This window comes from Taudactylus pleione, unplaced genomic scaffold (genome assembly GCF_031769625.1).
Source record: "Taudactylus pleione unplaced genomic scaffold, aTauple2 ptg000032l, whole genome shotgun sequence".
Taxonomy (NCBI): domain Eukaryota; kingdom Metazoa; phylum Chordata; class Amphibia; order Anura; family Myobatrachidae; genus Taudactylus; species Taudactylus pleione.
The window spans coordinates 21,599,819-21,623,563 of NW_028284434.1; the positions used below are offsets into that span (position 1 = coordinate 21,599,819).

At 39.4% G+C, this 23,745-nt stretch overlaps 1 protein-coding gene across 1 annotated transcript; it reads left to right on the forward strand.

Moving 5' to 3' along the window:
- The first annotated feature begins 10,656 nt into the window (after nucleotides 1-10,656).
- On the forward strand, nucleotides 10,657-12,656 carry LOC148538977 (parvalbumin beta-like). Its single transcript, XM_088451914.1, has 4 exons — nucleotides 10,657-10,717; nucleotides 11,252-11,384; nucleotides 11,675-11,784; nucleotides 12,631-12,656. The coding sequence occupies exons 1-4, from the start codon at nucleotides 10,657-10,659 to the stop codon at nucleotides 12,654-12,656; spliced, it is 330 nt and encodes a 109-aa protein (XP_088308040.1).
- The last annotated feature ends 11,089 nt before the right edge of the window (nucleotides 12,657-23,745 follow it).

Here is a 23,745-nt window from a genome sequence, read left to right on the forward strand (position 1 = left end):
ATTGGCCCCGAGCTTTTTGAAGACAACCACCATAGAAACCGAAGTTAATCCTGTGAAGACATGGTTACATCCAAAAACTATAGGTTTCTTTAAGTGTGGAGGAGGGAGGTGTTCCACATGTAAATATGCAAACAACAGAACATTTACGGTTACCAACTTAACAGGAGATGAAAAAAGAATTTTGAGTTTTATTAACTGAAATACAAATTGGGTGGTGTATCTTCTTCAATGTGGGTGCCACCTTCGATATGTGGGACATACCACTAGATCACTTAAAGTGCGATTCATGGAACATCGCAGAAATATAATAAAGAAATTAACTAACCATAGCATTCCAAAACATTTTTTGGAGCACCATGGTGGAAACTCCGATTCTTTGACAGTAACGTGTCTTGAGTTTATTCCCCCCACCGTACATGGGGGAGACAGATTTAGAAAATTGTGCAAACAAGAAATATATTGGACCTTTCATTTGAATACATTATTTCCGAGCGGTTTCAATGAGGCTTTAGAACTCAATGTTGTCATGTGACCATTTAGCAAGTCCTCATAATGTATACATTTTTGTATATTTATTTAAGCATTTAATTATTTGAGTAGATTGCATGCACTTTATGTGCATGTATATGTGTAATTATTATTTGTTCCATATAATTTTATTATTATTTTTATATATATCAATTATCAATATTAATTTCCATTTAGGATCTTTAATTTATGTATTGAATTTGCTTTGTGGGGTCCTTCATGGATACCGACTTATTTTTTACCATTTGACTAGGACTATTCCTTTGGCTCATGTATAATTTTAGATGCATGATAGATATTTCTATCATGTGGTATGGGGTGGGGGATTAGCGTTGCCATCAGATATCGTCACTACACCCTGGTGGTCATGGTGATTGTAGTCTGTGAGGTTCAGCATGACTAACGCTGCGTCTCAGGATCATTGCCCGGCCCGACGTGTGACGTCATCACGGCGGAAGCAAATAGCTTCCGTATTGATCGAGACGCCACGATCGGGACTTGTTTTTAATTAATATGCATTAGAAAGTAAGTACTCCTCTGGTTTTTTATATATTATTACAGGTTTTGCCTCCTATTGTTAAATTGTGCCTATTTTAATGAATTGATTGAGAAATGATAGGGATAATTGTAAACAGCTGAGAGCAATTGATTTCCATGTGGGACACTATTTAAAGCCAGTTTTTTCATCATTGGACACCTTGAAAAAGCTGCCTAGAGCAGTGAAATGCATAGGTGAACTATCTGTTTACCCTGGATAACCTCAGTGTGTTGGATAACCTCAGTGTGGGACCATTGCTTATTATCATCACCCACTTTAACACCACCATGTCCAGTCATCTGTGTTGGACAACCTCAGTGTGGGACCATCGCTAATTAAAGGACATTGTGGACTTTTCTATCTAGTGGGTAAATATACTCAGCATTGGTGTGTTGTAAAGCTGGACTGCCTTATATTCAACAGAGCTATAGGATTCTATTTCCAAACAGTGTTCCAGGGCATATTATTGCTCACTGCTGTTCTCATTGTAATTTTCATTTTATCTATATAGTACATGTGCTCATTATATCAGCCTGTGTTTTAAGATTTATATGTTTAATAAAGTGCTATACATTTATTGTCATACAGCGCTGCTATTCCTTTGTTTTTTTACAGGAAAATTCCAGATAGCTGTTACAGCCAACCTTCTTAAAAAATATGTATGTTTCAATTTCTTTTGTTTTCTCAAAATTAGTGGTATCTAATACCAAATCCAGAAATTCAATCTTACTATCATTATATGTGGAGGTGAACTGTAAATTGAATGCATTCACATTCATTTATTTCATGAATTTCTCTAATTCAGTTCTATCTCCACTCCAGACAATCAGGATGTCATCTATAAATCTTTTGAATAAAATAACTGACTTAAAACCCTCCTTATCAGCCCAATGTTTTTCCCATGTGCCCATGTATAGGTTCGCTAGGCTTGGTGCGCAAATCGTGCCTATTGCCGGACCGCACGTTTGCAGAAATCAATCCTCCAAAAACATAAAATAAATATGTTTTAACACAAAATTCAAGCAGTCACATATAAAATCCACCAACTCTATCTGAAAATCAGAATCATCTTTCAAGCACTCCCTGACACTTTCAATTCCCTTATCATGGGGGATGGCCGTGTACAGGGACTGTACATCTATTGTGCACCATTTAAAATCAGATTTCCATGTTAAATTATTAATTATCTGCAGGACATGGGTTGAATCTTGTACATATGATGTAAGCTTTGAAACATACTTCTTGATGTATGTATCTACATACTCTGACACCCTGAAAGTAAGAGACACAATCCCAGAAATGATTGGGCGTCCGGGTGGTTTTGTACTATTCTTGTGGATTTTAGGAATCCAATAGAATGTAGTAATTCCCGGTGTTTCATTTAGTAAATATTTGTATTCATCTATAGAAATACATTTATCATTCAGACCTCTTTTCAAGAGGGTTCTTAGATCATCAAAAAACATCGTGGTAGGATTTCCCTCCAATTTCCTATAGGACAACAAATCCCTTAACAGCCTTACAGATTCATCCACATAGTACTTCCGATGTAGGATTACAATCCCACCCCCCTTATCAGCACTTTTGATGACTATATTTTTGTTATTTGCAAGATCCTTTAGAGCTTGAAATTCATTTTTGCTCAGGTTCGTATTTTTCATCATCATACCTTCCCCTTTGATGTTGTATATTTCATGTTTTACCATTTGGGAGAACATCTCTATATATGGTCCTTTAGACTCTATAGGGTAATAGGTAGATTTTAGTTTAAGGCCAGATGTTGTATTATTAAAAGGGTTCTGTTCCCAATTTCTTATTGGAGCCTCTCATTTTTTTATAAAGTGCCGCTTGAGAGTTAAATTCCTTATATACAGATTTAAATCAATGTACAGATTTATTTTGTTTAATGGACAAGACGGTGCAAAGGTTAAACCTTTCTGGAGTACCTGTTTCTCTATCGGTTTTAAAACTTCTTTAGAGAGATTAAAGGTGCCAACTTGTGGAGTTTCCTCTATAGGAATCTTTTCTTTGGTGTTCTCTTTGGCAGTTCCCTTTCCTCTACATCCTCTAGACATCTTTTTTGACTCTGGGGGGTATAGATGACATTTCCTGTTTCCCTGTATTTTAGTCTTACAGATGTTGGATGATCTAAAAAAAACCTGATTTTGGTTTTCACAGTCATCATTATAAGATTTTAATCTGCTATAAGGATTTTCATGTATATAGCCTTTCATAGTGTCCATGTTCCCATCTCTTTTTATTGAAGGAATTCTCTGTGTTCTTTTAAATGGTATCTGATTCCACACAAACTGATTTTTATTTTTATTTCCATATATAAAATTAGAGGACCTATTCTCATACTGTACACAGTGTTCCTCCCTTCTCTTCAATTTATTTGGGGTGGAAATTTTGCTCCCTTGGTGCTCTATTTTATCCCTCATTTTTTGTGGACCATTGATGTTTTGAGTAACTTTATTGATTTTTCTTACTGTATGCCAATTTCTCACTTCATTATTTAAATAATCATCTTTATCACATTGAATTTTTTTGGATTTTGTATCTATTATTTTCTCCTCTATATTGGAGACCTTTCTCTCAATATCCTTTTTACATTTATTAAAATGCTCTTGTTGTTTTAATCTCTGTATATCTTTTTCTAAAATATTGAAATCCTTATCAATTTCTTTTAAAACCTTTTTCTTTTCAAAAATTAATAATCTCATTAATTCAAACAAACATTCATCAAGGATTCGCTACCATTCTTTCATAAATTTGGCATTATCCAAACTTGATGTGGGATTCTTTGTAAGCCTAAGGCCCCTTGGAATCCTACCACATTTTAGTTCTCAAGGCCCATAATGTCCCACCAGGTTTTTGTCTCTTTGATTAGGAGACTTTCTAACTTTCTCATTAAGTCATCCTCCCTACATGATATCTCGGGATTAATGCCTTGATTACCAGAATGAGTATCATTCTCCACAAAAATGTTTTAACATTCCTTTGATTGTTTCGATCTTAGATCACTATTTCTGAACATATTGCTTACTAGATTTAGACACCAATATAGGGTACTGATAAGCAATAACTAATACAATAAATTTAAAATATAACACCAAAGCATACATATAAAATACTCATTAATTAGCAGCAACCATCTGTTTGATTCCAAGGAAGAAACAATAGATATAGCTCAGAGGATGCAAATAAAAATTGTACTGTATTGTGAACTATAAATCTCACTTGAGTCCAGCAATGAAACTGAAAATGTCAGTATCAAATTTTCTTTAAAAGACACAGGCATTGAGAAAATGAATACTAATAATCGTGGTGGTGATCGGGATAGAGATCTAATAAAAAGAGAGACATACTGGATTTTAGCTCTAGATACTATGATTCCAAAGGGTCTTAATGAGGGGATAGAAATAACTCCCTTTATAAGAGATGTTTAAGTTAATGTGTAATGTATTAACTGGTATTCTAGCCTTCATTTTTTTCAAAGTCTCTAGATTTCTAATTCCTGTAACTTAATGTCTCTTTAAGTATTTATTTTGTGGAGAAAAATCATGTATTTTTATATTGATCGCTGTATATCAATAATGCTTCTAGAAAGAAAAAGATGTTTTTATGTAAGACAAGTGTGGACTGGTACTGAGTGACAGTCTCCAAAAAAATCCTCCTTGCAATATACACCAGACACGATCATCCTGGTGTTGAGAAGGGTGTGGATGTAAACCTCCACACTGATTGGCTAGCCTGCCGCTTATGAATGAGCTTACTGCGTCACGAAGCCCAGCCCTCTGATGAAGTCTATGAAGAAACTCGTTAGGGCGAGGCTTTGTGACACGCACAGAACTGATCCCCGGCTTTACTGGCAGTGTGTCTAGGACTGACGTAGTCTGACCAGCAGCGGCCTGTTATCAGTGTCCAGCGGCAGGGTGTGTGCACCCAACGGATCCTGGTACGCGAGTTGGAGATTGTCCAGTGGAGCATTCTTGTTTACACCATGTGGTGACCAGCTCACACTGTTTTTACATGGTACAAGTGGCACCATAGTTGATCAGTGCTTGTAACTCTTTCTGTGTGATATTAAAAAGTGTTTTTTTATCTGCAGCATGGAGCGCTCTCTTTCTATTGTATTCTGACAGATTGTTTGGACCTGGAATCTGGTGTTATGTTAAAGGAGAACTGTGGTCCTTACACAAATGAATTAGGACCTGGTGTGTCTTTTAAAGAAAATTGGATACTGACATTTTCAGTTTCATTGCTGGACTCAAGTGAGATTTATTGTTCATAATACAGTAAATTTTTTATGCGCATGCTCTGAGCTATATCTATCATATATTATATATATATATCTAAGTAAAAATGCCCTTATTTTGAGCTACAGTATGATACAAATGTTGCTCCCCAAATAGAACCCCTGTTAGTGGGAACAAGAAATCTAAGAATACAAAAACTGTTTAGGGGTGCAAATCTTAAAAACGTAATGAACATCAATTAAAAAAGGAAGAAAACATTTCAGACATAACCCAGTTTGAATTTCAAACCAATAAATTGTCTAATTTAATTATTTTGGTAGAAGATTTTACTGCGTGATGGTTCACTTTTCTTCTTTATTGGACTTGACCAATTTCAATATAGATGTAAGTAGATTTCATAGTCTCCAAAATAATCTAAAAAAGACCCACTCACCAAAAAGACACCTGAAACAAGATTGCCAAATGGTCCACTATCAGATCAAATAAACAATAAATTTATTACAATTTCTTGTCACATGACAATAAAATTATTTATATAAAAAATGCTTACACAATGATTTTACAGAAGGATACAGTATCCTATACTTAACCCCTAGGGGTCAGAATCACAATATGTAGGTGTCTCCCTTCTGCTAATCGAAAAAGTTCAAACCCAATGCGTTTCATCTGTTAAGACTTCATCAGGGGCATAAATGTCAGAAAGTTTTTTTGAGAACGCACATTGATGTTAGTAGAGTTTAGTCCAATAATCTGTAGGTGAGTATGTGGATCCAACAAGGAATTTATGACTCAGGTATATAAACAGAGCATACTGTACAAAAGTGCTTGATTTATATATTTTAGAGACTATAAAATTCATCATAAAACCCAACCCAAGGTACCTGGAAATGCATTTCCTAATTAGTTATGCTATATAAGGAGATTCCAGGCACCACCAAGCACATCTTGATAAAGACAGAAAGCACAAAACACGATGGTGGTAAGAGGAAAAAGCACTACCGCTCCCACGGTCTGTTGAAGGAGTCCACAGCTTCAAGGAAGAGGTGATACACCAGGGCTTTTACCATCTTACCCTCATGCTAGATTATGTGCCTTCTATAAAGGCCATTTGCGCTATGCAGTATCTTTTTAACTCTGGTGGTTCATTTATGATTTTAAAAGTGTTAATACTTTTTTTTACACTAGGAGAGGCTATTTTCACTTCTTTTGAGGGATCCTATTACTGTATATCTGAAATCATTAAGAGGAGTGGAAAAAGTAGAAATAATAACACCTCTAAAGGGTCTCGAAAGGAACTTTAAAGAAACAATTGGAACTATCTGACCTAACCAATTGAAACTTTTATAGATTGATATTTTCTGTACTTACCATTGTACGAATGCAGCTGCACCCTGTTTTAGAGCAATGGCGGTACACTTTTGTTTTTTGGTATTACAATCAATGTTGCCAATGAGCTTTTATCCACCAGACAGAAGCCAGGAATCTAGGGCACACATAACTCCCATGTATTACTTTTCCTATGTTTTTATCAAAATATATGTGAACCTTTTCATTCACTTAACAAAACATTCATTCACGGAATCACACTTGCAGCTTGTGAATGCCAAGAAACATAGAAAACCCAGTGTGCTCCATCTTCTTTTCTGTACAGTACATCTCAATCTTCTTGAATCTTCTTGGACTTCACATAATATAAACAAGTCTCAAAGCATTTGTTACAACTTCAGTATAGTCACTGGGCTTCTAAAACTTAGCTTGATACATGTCCACTTCTGAATAAGAATCGCTGTATCTGTTCAATACAGCATTTGTCCTCCAACTTCTTGGTAACAAGGTATCAATCTATATTTTCTTACTTGTGCAGCTGTTCATTCAAAGTACAGTACATATGACCTTCTTCAATAGCTAACAGGGTATTCCAATCTTTTAGCTGACAACCTTTTCAGCTCTGCATAATCTGTCTGGCTATGATTTGAATAAAGGAAATCCTTTTAACTTCAGCTTGTTGGAATGTAGCTCCAGATTCTTCATGTCTTAACAGTTCTTTCAGTCCTTGAATCCTAGCACCAGCAGATATTTCTCTGCAGCAACTTTCCCATCATGTAGTGTAATCAGTTAATTTGCTTGCTCTTATTGGTGTGTGCATCAGCATGTCCAAAATCAATCTTCCAATGATGGACATCAGTTCATACAGGTTTGACAATTGTCCAAATTTCATTGTGAAGGGCGAGAGGGGCTCTAGTCTTTTTAGAGACTTGGGAAAAAGCCGGAAGTTTAATGAGTTTGCTAGTCCCTGCTTTTGCAGTCTGATATCAGTCAGTATGTATAGATAGCTGCAATATTGCAACAGAGGTCAACAAAAGTTCTTTATCTGTGACTGCAGCACAATCCTCCATTAATAAATACTATTCTCTGTCTTCTTCCCACAATGGAGCTTTGCTCATAGAGGAATCCAATATATTGTAGATGGATCTGGTGTATTCTGGTAACATTGGCTTGAATATCATAAGTTCAGCAGGTATCTGCTGCACAATATAGGTGTCTTGACCTTATATCTGTCCCCTTTCTTCTGAGTACTATCTTCCATTCATTGATGTATAATTCTGTGCCATTCTTTTATGCACAATCAGTCTCTCCTCCCTGAATATTCCTGAACATTTCAGCATTTGGTATATCAGATCTTTCAGTTGCTGGTGGTAACATCCAGGGGCATAGAGAGCAAGCCCGGGAGAGATGTGGCCTACTTGTGGGAGATGTGGCTACACCCCATTAGAGGAAAAAAAACACAAAAACACTTTTTGCAATACTGCATAGCTCTGTGAGCCCCTCAACCTGGTGCAAAGCCTGGGGGGACAAGATCGGTGTGCTCACTCCCCCCCACAGGCATAGGAGACTGCATTGTCTGCTGCTCAGAAGCCGCGAGCAGTCTCCCAATGCAGCAGTGTGTGCTGGGCTGATGTGAAGTAATAGAGAGGAGGAGATGGTGTCAGACCTGGCACCTGCATGGTACCTTCAACAAGCCAGGGTAATTAGTACCCACTCCTCCCCCTCTCGCCACCACTGGTAATGTCACTGTGTCTTCCAGCACTTTGACCTGAGGGATTTTTGATGTACACTTGGGGCCACTTTTCATTGTTACTCACATTAGATTTTTCTCCAAAGATAAATGAAGCATTTACATGAAAATATGTATGTTGTACTCTGCCATAAAGCAATGCCCCAATCAGTTTGTCTCATGCACATGTAAGCCCCAAGTTTTTTTTATTAGTGTGTACCCCCCAACCCTTCCTTCACAATTAGCTGATAAGCAAATAGCATCCTTTACATTAAACATCAAAGAAACACTCCTCCATTTTTCATAGTTGTTCAGCTGTAACCTCATGGGGGCAGTCTTCAGACTTAGCGGCATGGAATGTAACTGAAGACTTGATTAACTCCTAGGAAATGGCTTCAGGTACCTCCCATGTTTGACTCTGTGGGCAGGACTGGGCCATTACTGCACCAGAAGTTGTTATCACTCCCCTAGCATCATTTAATATGTCCTCCCTCTTAACCACTTGCCTGGCATGGTCACAATTTTCTGACCACACCAGGTAGTTCTTTATATGCTCTGGTCACAAAATGTCGACCTGTCAGATAAACATGAGGGCGGCTGCAGGAAGACAATCTTCCCACAGCTGCTGCTCTCAGAATAACCTTGTGGTTCCTCTGCTTGCCTGCACCCTCTCCCCCTGTGTCTGCTGTGCTGCCAATCACTGCTGATCAGTAGCGGAAGGCCGACAGCGCTGGAAATCCTGATCGTGGTAAGGTGAGCATCAACTAATCTAACCTAACCCCCTAACCCTCCTTAGGGGTGCCTAACCCTAACCTCCCCCCTGTGCCTAATCCTAACCCCCACCTTCCCCACTGCCTAAACCTAAGTCCCCCAGGGGGATGCCAACCCTAAGTCCCCTCAGGGGGTGCCTAACCCTAACCCTCCCTCCCCCTAGCCTAACCCTAACCCTCCCGGGGGGTGCCTAACCCAAAGTCCCCCCCGGGTGCCATAAACCTAACCCTCAACCCCAGTGCTGTCCACTCGCGGCACCCGGCATCCCTTCGATCGGGATGCCGGGTGCCGGCTTCCCGATTGTATACCATATCTTTTTACATCAATTTTGGCTGTGGTCTGTTGACAAACTCACAACATTTGCATCTAATTTAGCATGCTCTGTTCTAAATCAAGTGATCTAATTAATGCCAGTGGCTCATAATACAGTGCAGATTCAAAAACATTTGTACAGTAAGCCATGTTTGATCCTCTTTGTCTACTGATAATCACTACTTCCTCTATTACAAAAGTCAGGTTGTAAAATATCAGCTCCCAATTTAGTTTTTGCAAACTTGTTTCAACCTTTTCTGTTTCCAATTAATTTCTGTCTCCAGCATTAAAACAGACATAATTTGTAGCAATCACATCTAATACATTTTAACTATCCAGTTTTGCTACTTTCCCTTGATAGTGCATGATCAGCTCAATCTGCACAGTTTTCCTATAAATCATTTGACAGGAATCTTTTAACCATTTGATTCAAGTCAGTCATCAGATGCTGCCTGCAGCTCAAATTCATAAATTTTCTGTGCATTTTTCTCATCATCTAGCACTGATACACCTGAACCTCCAAAGCGTATAGCTTTCAGCTTGATTAAAAAAGGGCTCAATTTTGTTTACAGGAACTATGAACATTGTGATTGGCTGCTGTTTTAGCCAACAATCTAGCTAAATTTGCCCAGATCCATGGGGCAATTTACTTGACTTCTGACCATCTCGCCCTCCCACTTTTTTTTAAACAAATTTGACATTTTGTGTGCCATGTGGAATCGGTTGGATACACAATTAATGTGGGTCAGTTATACCATTGTATTGATGATACCTCAAACACTGCAATAGCAGTGAACCTTGGCAAGTTGATGGTCAATCATCTGACATTTTGTGCAATTAGGGTTAGAAATCTTTGTGAATATTAGGGTTACAAAAAAAATGTAAACAACTTTTGAGTCAACCATTTTTTGTGTCGACCTTTTGCCCCTATTGGTTGACTCAAAAGTTGTTAAAATTTTTTTTGTAACCCTAATATTCACACAAGAGGTTGACATTGATGAAGTTCAACAGGTATTTTGTACCTGTTGAACTTCATCAATGTCGACCTCTTGTGTGTTGTCCTTTTCACCATGTTGACCTTTTATATCTGTCGACCTATTGCCTGTCTACCAATTTACCAGTGCTTGGGGACCCATGTTACTTTTCTATTGCAAAGTACAAATTCTAGATTTTCTTTTCATTTACAGCACAAAATGTCTATCACTGAAATTCTGTCCACTAAGGACATTGCAGCTGCCCTGCAGAGTATAGAAAGTAAGTTACAGACTTCAGCTTCTTCTAAAACACAACCAAAAAGTGATGCATATTGCTAACATTATAGTAGTAAAGGTAGCTTTAATTTAATTGCAATATATTTTTATGTAATACACTATTTATTTTTGATAAACGATGATTGATTAAAATAAAATATGCATAAATGGAATGGTTGTATTATCTCTGTGCTTAATGTTTACTTATAGTACACTAGAAAGATAATCTAAATAATTTTATATTTCATAGTTTTATTTTACTAAGTTACAGTGATAGATATCACACTAATTGAAAAAACTTTAGATTTTATTTTTATTTTTAATGGTAAACATTGCCTAAAAAAACTGCTTCATTTGGCATTGGAGGCATTATGTCATTTTAAATCAGACTTACATTATATTTATAATTTTCATATAAACATAATACAGCACCTAGAAAGTATCCAGAAAATACAATCACAGTTTATTTCAGATGGTATTAAAGGGTTGGTTGTGAAGATGCTTACTGTATGTGGAATAAAACTTTCTTTTTTATCAGAAGAAGACTCATTTGAGTACAAGGAGTTCTTTAAGTCAGTTGGTCTTAGTGGCAAGTCTCCTGATCATGCCAGAAGGGTTTTTGAAATGCTTGATAGAGACCTCAGTGGATCCATTATGGAAGAGACAGTTGGGTAAGGATATTAATTTGAATTGCAATTTATCTCAAAATAAATCCATCTCTAATGATTACACCAGTTGGCCTGTAAACAGAACACTTAAAGTCTAGTCTAGAATACCTGAAAATGTTATTTGCAGACTGCAAAATAAAATGTACAGTAAATAGGAAATCTAATTTTTTAAATGCATCACACTTTTGCCTAACCAGAATCCATACAACACTGCAATATCAGGCATACAGACATACTAGATATCTGACAACTTAGAAACATGATAGCTCATACCTCCTTCTTTTTACCATTAGAGGGTTCCTGCAGATCTTTTCCGATAAAGCTAGAAAATTGACTGCGCAGGAAACCAAAATGTTCATGAAGGACGGTGACTTTAATGGAGATGGCAAGATTGGAATAGATGGTAATCTTAATATTCTAAATTGATTTCTTGATTCTTCTTTAATAAGGCCCATAGGAGCTCTTTTAACAATGGTAATTCAACAATTGCTAATCTTTATGTGGGTACTCTCCTCCAGAAAAATTATGCATGGGCAGAAGATAGTAATGACTTTGGCAAAGTCTTTACTATGTTCTAAGCATGCATGAAATTTCCTTTCTTCACAAATATCTATGAAAAATTGCAGGGAAAATGGCATCTGTTTCAGCCCAATCGGACCCCCATCTTGGGAGCAGGGTGAACCAGGGGCCCATGTGCACCACAATCCCTACACCCATTATAGATATGCTTATGTCTTGTATGCATATAGTATAAATATGCTGCTTAGCAATGAGTTTTCAATATACTCAAAAAGTAAAGGGGTCAGACAAATCAATTTTGTAGTCACAATTGCTTTGCAAATGTACACTATAAAGTTCCAATTTAAGTCTTATAAAATAGAAGAACAGATGTTTATTATAGCTATAATGCTATGCTAATTATAATTGTTTTTCTCAAGGATCTGTGCTTTAAACTGTCCTTTGGTGCTAGGGTATAGAAATCCTTCTGCTGAACAGGTTTTACTGTTATATTTCTTTCTGTTGTTTTGAGTATACATCTGCTCTTATGTTTCATCTTGTAAGTACAATCTTAGTGTAAAAAGTGTTTCAGATTTAGAGCATAATCCAACTTTTAAAAAAATAATTAATACAGGCATAATTATCAAAAAAATCTATTTTATTTAGAATATAAATTTTAGCACAAATAGGCAAAAATGCATGTTTAGAGGTATTTAACTAATTGTTTTCCCCCTACCCCCTCTCATTTCAGAATTCCAAGCTATGGTAAAACAATAAACAGCCAAAATTAAAAAACAAGGACTGAACCCTCAATTTTTATACACGGCTGGCACTAGTTTGTTAATTTTTATACTGTCTCATGTGTCGTAGCTGAATAATTGGCTGAGACAAGTTCAGTTTAAAATTTAATTGCGACGACGCCATTTTGCGACTGGCCTCAAGACACCATCTTGTGAATGGCAGTAAGACTCCATTTTAGAAAAGAAAGCTTACACAAGCGCCATTTTGTCAAAAATCCATAGTACACAATCCACAGTGCAAAATTGCTAAAAGTAGCAATTTTGCTACTCACAACGCAAAGTTGCTAAAAAGTAGCATGAACAGCTTTTTCACAATCTTCCCCAAACACCTACCGATGGTATTTAGCAGACATAAAATAACTTTCCAACACATTAAAATCATTCACAGCCTTATATTTGAGCAGTAGCAAAGTAGTGGTGTTTTCCCCTACATTCACATTAACACATATGCGATGCAGCAAAAAGTAGCAAATTAGTGGTGTTTTCCCTGCACTTCATGTTAAACATAGGACAACGCAAAATAGCTATTTAGACGCACAGCCAGCTTTTTAGTGATCTTTCCCAAACCCATACTGGCATGCTCACACACATACACAGAAGCCTTTACAAATTAGTGCTGGTCGCTAAGTGCCCCACAGACCCTCAAACGCACAACACAATTTAATGTCATTTCTCCCTGCATACACATTTAAAAGCAATGGTCCCGCAGCACGAAAGGAATGATTATTATTTGGTTTAATCGCAATGTCAGCATATGTAGAAATGAATGTTTTCTGTAACTATGGTTTAGTAAATGGCAAATGGGCCGTGATTGGTGCCGTACTGATCTACTCTTTTCCCACAGCGTTCCGGTGGCATCGGTGAGGAGATCAGAACATGCGGCTATGAAATATGAATGATAGAGAGAATAACTCCTTGAAATGTTGTATGCCATAGTTTAGACTAGATTTATTATGCAGCGGGAAAGTGGACACAATCAGGCTGTTAGAGGCTGGTTGAGTCTTTGCACTGACCTATGAATTGTACCGTAATGGAAGAAGCAAGAAGAGGAACCAATGAGAACCTGCCAACATATTCTATTGTATTGCTTATCCCAGTATGGGTATATATGTGAGTGCTCTGAAACGAGATGCCAGTCTGCGGTGGTCCTGTTATGCTGTTTCAACGAAGGTTTCATTACTGATGCCGGCTACTGGTCCCAGAGCGCACGCGTATGTATTGACTGTACCTTATGATCTAATGTTTGTACAGTTTAGTTTGCACTCATTGTTAGATCATAGCGTGGTAACATCTGTACTTTTACCTGAATAATAATCTTTAGCGCGTTGGACCGCTATTCCACTGTCTTAGAGTCTTATTAATGGTATATTTAAAACACAGCGCTAATTAGCGACACCTTATGGTTTTAGGAGGTATAGGCAGGTTTTGTCTTAGAGGTTCTAGGCAGGTGAATCTTAGAGGTTTAAAGGCTGGAATGTACTAAAGGTTCAGTTGCACGATTCAACAGTTGGGGGCTCGTAGGTTTATCACGTTATCTGATACACGGTAACACTCGGTCAGTTCCCTCTCAGCAAAAGGGTTAAGGCGCCTTTTGAGAGATGCATTAGTCTTTCATTACCACAGTGTTGCTGAGAGCGTACTGCCGGTTATTGTGTAGAGGAAGCGCTGATCAGAATCCATGGACAAGGAGAGAAAAGTTGTTTTCTCTCATTGATAAAAGTTTAGAGGGAGTAGCATAATAGCGTTAAGGTAATAACACGTGGGTCTGGTCACATCACTGTGTATGCAACTAGTCACACAATTGTGTACACGTACTTCCGGTTGTGCTGCCACGTGTTTGAACAAAGCCATTGAGGTTTAAATTTTTTACTATTACCAATATCTGGGTTAAACATGTATTTTTCTGCGCAGGAAAAAAGTGTGTAACAGTGAATATTTGTTGAACAAAGTTAAGGGTATCGTATGATCCTTAAGGGCTAGGTGCAAGGGTTAGCCTAGTCGCTCGGTAAGCAGCTTTACCATTCTATACACAGTAGCAGGTGTACATGTTGTCTTTTGTTGTATAACGGTGCATGAGAGTGGCCGACATATAAACTCTCATAGGCTTGGAAGTTGCCTTACTAAATCTTATCTGGGTGTGGAAGTTGCCTTTTCAAATCTTATCCAGGTGTGGAAGTTGCCTTACTAAATCTTATCCAGGTGTGTGGGCGCCGCCGACTTAAATCGTCTGCAGGTAAGTGAAAGTATCTTGATTGTCTTTCACCTGTTTAAATTTTTATTGGAAAGCATAGGAGTTGTCCCAGAATGGGAGCCATGCAAACAGTAGAAATGTTAGGCAATGATGTGCTGCTAATGGAGGCGCCGATCGGATCAGCCCGTCGTATCATGCATACTAAGTACGGTACTTATGCAATAAGGTATTGTGATTTATGGTTTAATATGACGAGGAAGAGTGTTAGACCGTTTCCCAGAATTGGTAGTTTTGATAAAAATGTGTTAGATAATGTCCGGGATCACATCAGTTTGATGCGATCCTGAGAGAAAAAGATTAAATATTTTGAATGTTTAAAACTGTGGCAGTACGAGGGGGAAATGTGGCTGAAGGAGGTACCAATGATGCAAGCAGGCGTCGTGGGCACAGTCTCGGGCAATGCACCGGTGATGCTAAATAGCGCCGCAGATGCATCGCTTGATAGCACACATGCACTGCAAGGTAGCGTCGCAGAAGGTAGTACAGATGGTTCACGCGCACCACCACCACCCTATGCGGATGGGGGTGTAGGTGCAGTTAATGAAAATAAAACCCATAAAAATGTAACAAACAAATTGTACCCTCTCTTAAGCAACCTTAAAGAAAATGTTTATGATGTGGATGATGAGCCTATTATAATGTCTGCCATTTCCCATGCTGTGCAAATGATAGATGCTGCATCACCACAATCACGGGTGGTGCCGCAATCTCTATCGGTAACAGCAAGGGAAGTGTTAACACACTCTGCACCCATAGAGGAAGTTGTTAATACCATACGTAGCAGCAGCAGATTAAACCCCCAGCCAGGTAACCAGGTCAAAGGTAGCAGCGCTACCGGTCTGCATCCCATTCGGACAATAACTGTTCCAAATGGAAATGCAGACGCAAACGGTATAGTGCCCACGAGGGAAGTAGTAATGCATTGTCATTGGACAAGAGCAGAACTAAATTCCATCATAAATGATTTCCCCGATCCCAAAAAGGAATTAGCCAAATGTCAAAGATTTTTGAGAAATTTGGGTAGTTCACATGAGCCCACTAATAAAGATTGGCGTGTGGTGTTAAGGGCCTGTCTGCCACGCAATACCGACGTGACAAAATTTATCACGGATTGTGTATTGGATGGTGACGTCCCCTTAACAGATCAAGTAAACCAAGGTAACATTTCCCGCATAGTAACTCAATTGGCTATATATTTTCCAGTAGTAGTTAACTGGAACAAAATTTTCACAATTAAACAGAAAGAGAGTGAGACTGCAGAAGATTACTGCGATTGGGCTCTGCAGGCTATCACCCAGTACACTGGGATAGAGGATATTAAAGATAGCACTCACCACCGGGGAATGATAGTCACAGTACTTGTGGACGGTCTGAAAGAGAGTTTGAAAACTCGGATACAGACCTCACAGCCTGGCTGGCGGGGACTTACAAAAGATACCCTCATAGAAACCGCCATTGAACATGATAAGAACATCTCCAAAAAGAGAGAAGCCCAGAGTGAGAAACTGATGGCTGTCAGTATACAAGCTCTGGAGGGAATGACAGTAACATCACAGCCAACAGACACGCTTGCACTTGCACACACACCCACTCTTACTAACCCCACTCAACTCAACAACAAACGCAACTCTATCCCACTAACCCGATGCAACCACAGGTCCCAGACTATCCACCAACTTCTTATCCCCCACAATACCCTTACCCTCCCTATCCTTACCCATATCCACCACCTTTACCCTCTGCGCAAACCTCACAACACCACATGTCTTCACCCGAAACACGAACATGCTTTAACTGTAAACAAACAGGACACTAAAGTAGAAACTGCACAGTAAAATGAGTAGGAATCCCACATCAGGGAAAATTTATATATCCCCATAAAGGATATGCACAAAGGCCGGCAAATGTTCAACAGGCACCAGCTCCAATTGTAGCCGTAAATGCTTTATTGGAGAACGGTAGCCAACGCTAGGGGTCAGGTCATACCTGTAGTCTACAGATAGTCAGGTTAACGGGAAGTACTAGGGAAGAACCGGTCATGATGGTTGATGTAGCTGGTACTGAATATCCTTTTCTTGTAGACACAGGGGCGACCAGGTCAGTGATAAAATCTCCCATTAATTTACAGGTGACCAATGAGACAGTACCAACAATGGGTGTAACAGGTAAAGTGGAACGTTATCCTTTAACAAAGTCCACAGAGGTTACTATTGGGCATTTGCATACCAGACATTCTTTCCTTCTGGCTGCTGCGGCTCCTACTAACCTACTGGGCAGAGACTTGTTATGTAAGATGGGATGTGTTATATATTGCACCCCTGATGGTGTATATTTAGATATCCCAGAGAGAATGGTATACGAGTTGCGGGATATGTTAGACACTCCTCAAAGGATAATGTATCACTCTACAGTTTTAAATGAAACCCCATCACAAGTAGACGAAATGTTGTCCCTAATTCCAGATTCCCTTTGGACTAAGGATGGACAGGACACTGGATTAATGGCAAATGTAAGCCCTGTAATGGTAAACTTAAAAAATGGTAGGCAAGCTCCAAAAATTCCCCAGTACCCACTAAAACAGGAGGTAGAATTAGGGGTGTTTCCAATAATTGAGCAATTGTTACAACAAGGAATTTTAGTCCGTACAGCTAGTGTAGCCAACAGTCCCATCTTTCCAGTGAAGAAGAGTGGTGGGAGGGGCTATAGGCTGGTACAAGACCTTAGAGGTGTTAATAAGGTAGTAGAGAGCCAATTCCCCGTAGTGCCAAATCCAGCTGTCATTTTGATGCAGATCCCACCAAATGCAACCCATTTCACTTTCATTGACCTCTGTTCTGCTTTCTTCTCTGTGCCTCTCCATCCTGACTGTCAGTATCTATTCGCATTTACATACAGAGGTTTACAATACACATGGACACGATTACCCAAAGGTTTCATAGACAGCCCCAGTGTCTTCTCCCAGGCATTGCACGAATATTTACAATCTTTTCAACCTGCCAATGGATCTGTTCTAATTCAATATGTGGACAATTTATTGCTATGTTCTGACTCGTTTATGTCATGTTTGAATGATACTAAACTTTTGTTACTTCATCTCTCACAATCAGGACACAAGGTGGCTAAGGACAAACTACAGCCGTGCCAATCCAGAGTAAAATACTTGGGACACTGCCTAACCCAGGGGTTATGACACCTTACAACAGATAGAATACAAGCCATACAAAACATGACGCTGCCGCAGAATCAACAGCAAATTCGTACCTTCTTAGGAATGTGTGGATATTGCTGAATGTGGATCCCAGTTTTTTCTATTTTGGCCTTACCTTTACAGGAATTAGTCTCTTCCTCAAAGCCCGATCATGTCATACACACAGAGGAATCAGAACAGGCTTTCCTTAATCTTAAGGATAGTCTGACAAGAGCTCCTGCATTGGGAATACCTGATTATGAAAAACCTTTTGATTTGTATTGTACGGAAGCCGATGGTTGTGCTGCAGGTGTCCTTACAGAAAAACATGGTGATGCCAGTAGGCCCGTAGCATACTACAGTGTCCAATTGGACATGGTAGCAAGATCACTCCCCACTTGTTTGAGAAGTGTAGCAGCTACCGCTCTATTGGTGAGTAAAAGTGAGGACGTAGTATTGGGCCATGATATGATTGTCTACACTCCTCATGCTGTATCTGCTCTGTTGAACTCAGCTCAAACCAGACATGTCTCCTCAGCTATGTTCACCAAATGGGAACTTGCCCTAATCGCTCCTGCAAATATTACTGTTAAACGTTGCAGTACGCTGAATCCAGCAACATACCTACCATATGTACAACATGATGTACAAAGGGTGGAAGGAGAAGAGTTGCTGGAGGGAGATGAGTTCGGCAGACATAATGATACGCACGATTGTATGACATATCTGAATCAGACCTTTACTGCTAGACGTGACATACATGACACACCTTTAGAGAATGTGGATGTAACTTTTTATATGGATGGGAGTTGTCATAGACAAACAGACACAGGTGAGTAATGTACAGGTTATGCTGTTGTAAATGACAGACATCATGGAAGCTAAACCTCTCGGTCCTCCTCACTCGGCCCAGGTGGCAGAGTTAGTAGCACTGACTAGAGCATGTGAACTGGCAGCAGGCAAATCTGCTAACATTTACACTGATTTGAGGTAAGCGTTCAGGGTAGTGCACGATTTTGGGGCTCTATGGCATCTGAGAAATTTTATGATAGCAGCAGGCACACCAGTTGCACACTCCCGACACATAAAACATCTCTTAGAAGCAATCCAACTGCCCAAGGCAGTGGCAGTAATTAAATGTAAAGCCCACACATGTGAAGATGACCCGGTGTCACTGGGCAACAACAGAGCTGATGAAGCTGCAAAATGGGCAGCAGGATTAAAAATGTTTTCACCAACTGAAACAATTATGTCATTCCAAACCATTGACATGCTAAAATTTATTGAGATGCAAAATTTGTGTTCAATTCAGGAAAAATCCATTTGGAAGTCCAAGGGGTGTGGGCAAGAGTCCTCTGGGCTCTGGAGGGATGGACATGGTAAACCAGTAGCCCCCAAGGCATATTACCCCAGCATGGCTGAGGAAGCACACGGTCTGACTCACCTGGGTAAACAGGGTATGTGCAAGTTGGTGAGGGCATACTGGTGCACACCAGGTTTTTCTTCACAAGCAGAGAAGATAGCAATGTCCTGTCTGACCTGCTTGAGAAAGAACATAGGGAAAGCGATCCCTACCGAACCGTCCCACATTCCACCGACTGATGGACCTTTCCAGGTGATACAAATTGATTTCATCCAATTACCACCATGCAGGAACCTTAAGTATGTACTAGTGTGCACAGACATTTTTTCTAACTGGGTTGAGGCCTACCCAGCGGCCACTAATACTGCTGCATTTACTGCCAAGAAAATAGTTCAGGAATTTGTATGCAGGTATGGTATCCCTAGAATCATCGAGAGTGATAGGGGTACCCATTTCACAGGTGATGTTTTAAAAAATATGTGTAAGCTGATGGGTATTAATAGCCGACTTCACACCCCCTACCGACCGCAAGCCAGTGCCAAGGTATAGAGGATGAACGGGACTATTAAAAATAAGCTAAGTAAAATCATGGCAGAGACTGGACTAGGATGGCCAGAAGCATTACCCTTGGTCCTACATAGCATAAGGACCACTCCTAGACCTCCTCTGAATCTGTCCCCATTTGAAATATTGTTCGGTAGACAACCTCATTTGATTATAAGTCCACAGGAAGATCTAAAGGGTAACAATGAGGTAACTGTAAAGTATCTTATATCAATGAGTAGGCAGTTAAAGCAACAGCAGCAGAAACTGAAATTGTTGTCTAATGATATGCCTGAAACTAACTGTCATGATGTTGAACCAGGAGAATATGTAATGATCAGAAATTTCTTGCGTTCAGGTTGTTTGACTGACCGGTGGGAAGGTCCATACCAGGTGCTGCTGACGAGTACTACATCTTTGAAGGTGGCCGAGAGAGATACCTGGGTCCATTCGACTCACTGCAAAAAGGTCAATCAACCAGTGGAGAAACAAGTTGGAGACACGGCTGATAGTGTGAACCTGTCACTCGTGAGCTTGTTCCGGGAGGATTGAAAAGGTCGTAGTGAGATACCTGAACCGAGAGAAATTTTGCAGGACTTGTTGTTAAAATGGACAGGCCTGCTGTGTTCATTTTCATATTCTCTTTTAGAGTGTTCACCATTCTGGTCAGTCCAGGGATATCCAGTGTCTGTGATGGGGGACCGATTGAGGAAACGGGAGCTGATGGCAGTGCTGATGGAGTGGAGACAGGAGGAGTGCAATGCCAATCAGGGGAGTGTCTTTCCAATCTTAGTACTGTTATTGTTAAAAGAGCTATCATTCCGGATACTCGGGGAAGGTGTGGAGGGTTATCGTCTGAGGATTCCTGTATTTGTGAGCTTTGTGGGTCCCTAGTTGATGAGAACTGTATCCAACGGTGCCAACCAAAATATAATCTGTACTGGGGAAGGTATCCTTTAGAGGATTATCACAGCATGGTAGGCAAAGTGTTAAATCAAACCGATTGCTGGGTGTGTTCACATGTGCCACAGGGACAGCATAATGTAGGGTTGGTGCCATTTCCGCTGAATATCACGGAAATTTTAGAATTGCAAAAAGGGAAAACATTGGATGGAAAATTCCTCTCATCCAAACCACCTCATTTCAAACTCTATCAATTCCAAGTAGATAGATCACTTTTGTGTTTGAACATAACCAACCCCAATAAACCCGGAGGTTGGGAAGTGACGGGGAATAATCAGACGATGACCTTCTCACAAAGAGCTGATAATGAGTCCATAAACTATGATCTGCTATGCTCAATTAAATCCAGTGGGAAACATTTTAGGTACCGGTATACATTGAGTTCCACCAAAGAAATGATTGGTAAAGTACCAGGTGGTTATTGTGCTAAAATAATACAGCCAGAAACTTGCATATACCAGATGGAAGAGCCTGAGATAGGATTGTTTGCAAGAGAAATGTGTTTAATGATAATGATGCATGCCATTCCTTATGTTCTCCCTGATAATGTATATTTTATATGTGGAAGAAAAGCGTATAAATGGCTCTCCCCGAGTTCCGAAGGTTTGTGTTACCTGGGAAGAGTAGTCCCAGAAGTTATGACCCTCACACATGTTGAAATGCTGAGTATACATAAAAACACACCGTCACCATATCTTCACACTCAATAAGAACACAGAGGCAAGAGAAATAAGATACCTGGTGATACGCATAAAGCCGCTCAGTTAATCAGTGAGACAACTGGCTTCCAAGTTTTAGTCACCCTGGATCCCACCAGAATTGCGAGGGGTACATTAAATTTTAGATATATCCAAGAACTTGCTAAATTAATAGATAATATCACCGAGATGTACGATGACACATTCAGGTACACAGGGAGAGAATTGCAAGCGTACAAGAAAGAACTGGTGCAACACAGGCTAGTGTTGAATTATTTAACAGCTGTTACTGGAGGGTATTGCATAACATTGGCCACTCAATTTGGAGTAAAATGTTGCACCTATGTCACCAATGATACCAGCGACCCTAAGGAGGTGATAGACCGGAAGATGGATGAAATTCTGCAGCTAAAGTGGGAATTTCGCAAGAACCATAACGCTTCAGTGGCTGAAGTAGGGGAAAAGATAGAAGGATGGGTGTCATGGCTGAACCCAGTTAAATGGTTCTCGGGTCTAGGGGAATGGGTCCAGGAAGTGATTGCCAGCATAGGCAAATTCTTGATCCTTATACTTATTGTCATCATAGTAATTGGCATATGCGTCCGGTGTGTTCCTATTGTGTTGAAGTGTGGAAAATGTAAAAACAGAGTGAAACGAAGGAATGAAACTATGATGGTGGTTAGAAATGATAATATGTATACCGAGGTAGATACAGAACTGCATTACAACCCTGAGCTAGGAAGTACCATCATTTAAATGTATAATATTTAGACATGCATAGAGGATATTATTGAAATGTTATTTATAGAACACCCAGAAAATGTAAAGTCTCAAATTCCCCTTCAAGACTGCTGTTATAAGACTGGTGCATTCCCACACCTGTCACATGATCTCCCAAGATCCGCGGTGTGCATATAATAGTAGTTTTATGTCCCCACCCAGAGACACATTATTGATGGATTAAGAACCACCTTGTGCCATCCCATAATAACACAAAATAATATATAAATGTAAGCCTAAATAAAATCCTAATAGCAGATTGTGATAGCATGTTGTTTGCTATCAAAGGGAGGACTGTAGAAGCTGAATAATTGGCTGAGACAAGTTCAGTTTAAAATGTAATCGCGACGACACCATTTTGCGACTGGCCTCAAGACACCATCTTGTGAATGGCAGTAAGACTCCATTTTAGAAAAGAAAGCTTACACAAGCGCCATTTTGTCAAAAATCCATAGTACACAATCCACAGTGCAAAATTGCTAAAAGTAGCAATTTTGCTACTCACAACGCAAAGTTGCTAAAAAGTAGCACGAACAGCTTTTTCACAATCTTCCCCAAACACCTACAGATGGTATTTAGCAGACATAAAATAACTTTCCAACACATTAAAATCATCACAGACTTATATTTGAGCAGTAGCAAAGTAGTGGTGTTTTCCCCTACATTCACATTAACACATACGCGATGTAGCAAAAAGTAGCAAATTAGTGGTGTTTTCCCTGCACTTCATGTTAAACATAGGACAACGCAAAATAGCTATTTAGACGCACAGCCAGCTTTTTAGTGATCTTTCCCAAACCCATACTGGCATGCTCACACACATACACAGAAGCCTTTCCAACTTAGTGCTGGTCGCTAAGTGCCCCACAGACCCTCAAACGCACAACACAATTTAATGTCATTTCTCCCTGCATACACATTTAAAAGCAATGGTCCCGCAGCACGAAAGGAATGATTATTATTTGGTTTAATCGCAATGTCAGCATATGTAGAAATGAATGTTTTCTGTAACTATGGTTTAGTAAATGGCAAATGGGCCATGATTGGTGCCGTACTGATCTACTCTTTTCCCACAGCGTTCCGGTGTCATCGGTGAGGAGATCAGAACATGCGGCTATGAAATATGAATGATAGAGAGAATAACTCCTTGAAATGTTGTATGCCATAGTTTAGACTAGATTTATTATGCAGCGGGAAAGTGGACACAATCAGGCTGTTAGAGGCTGGTTGAGTCTTTGCACTGACCTATGAATTGTACCGTAATGGAAGAAGCAAGAAGAG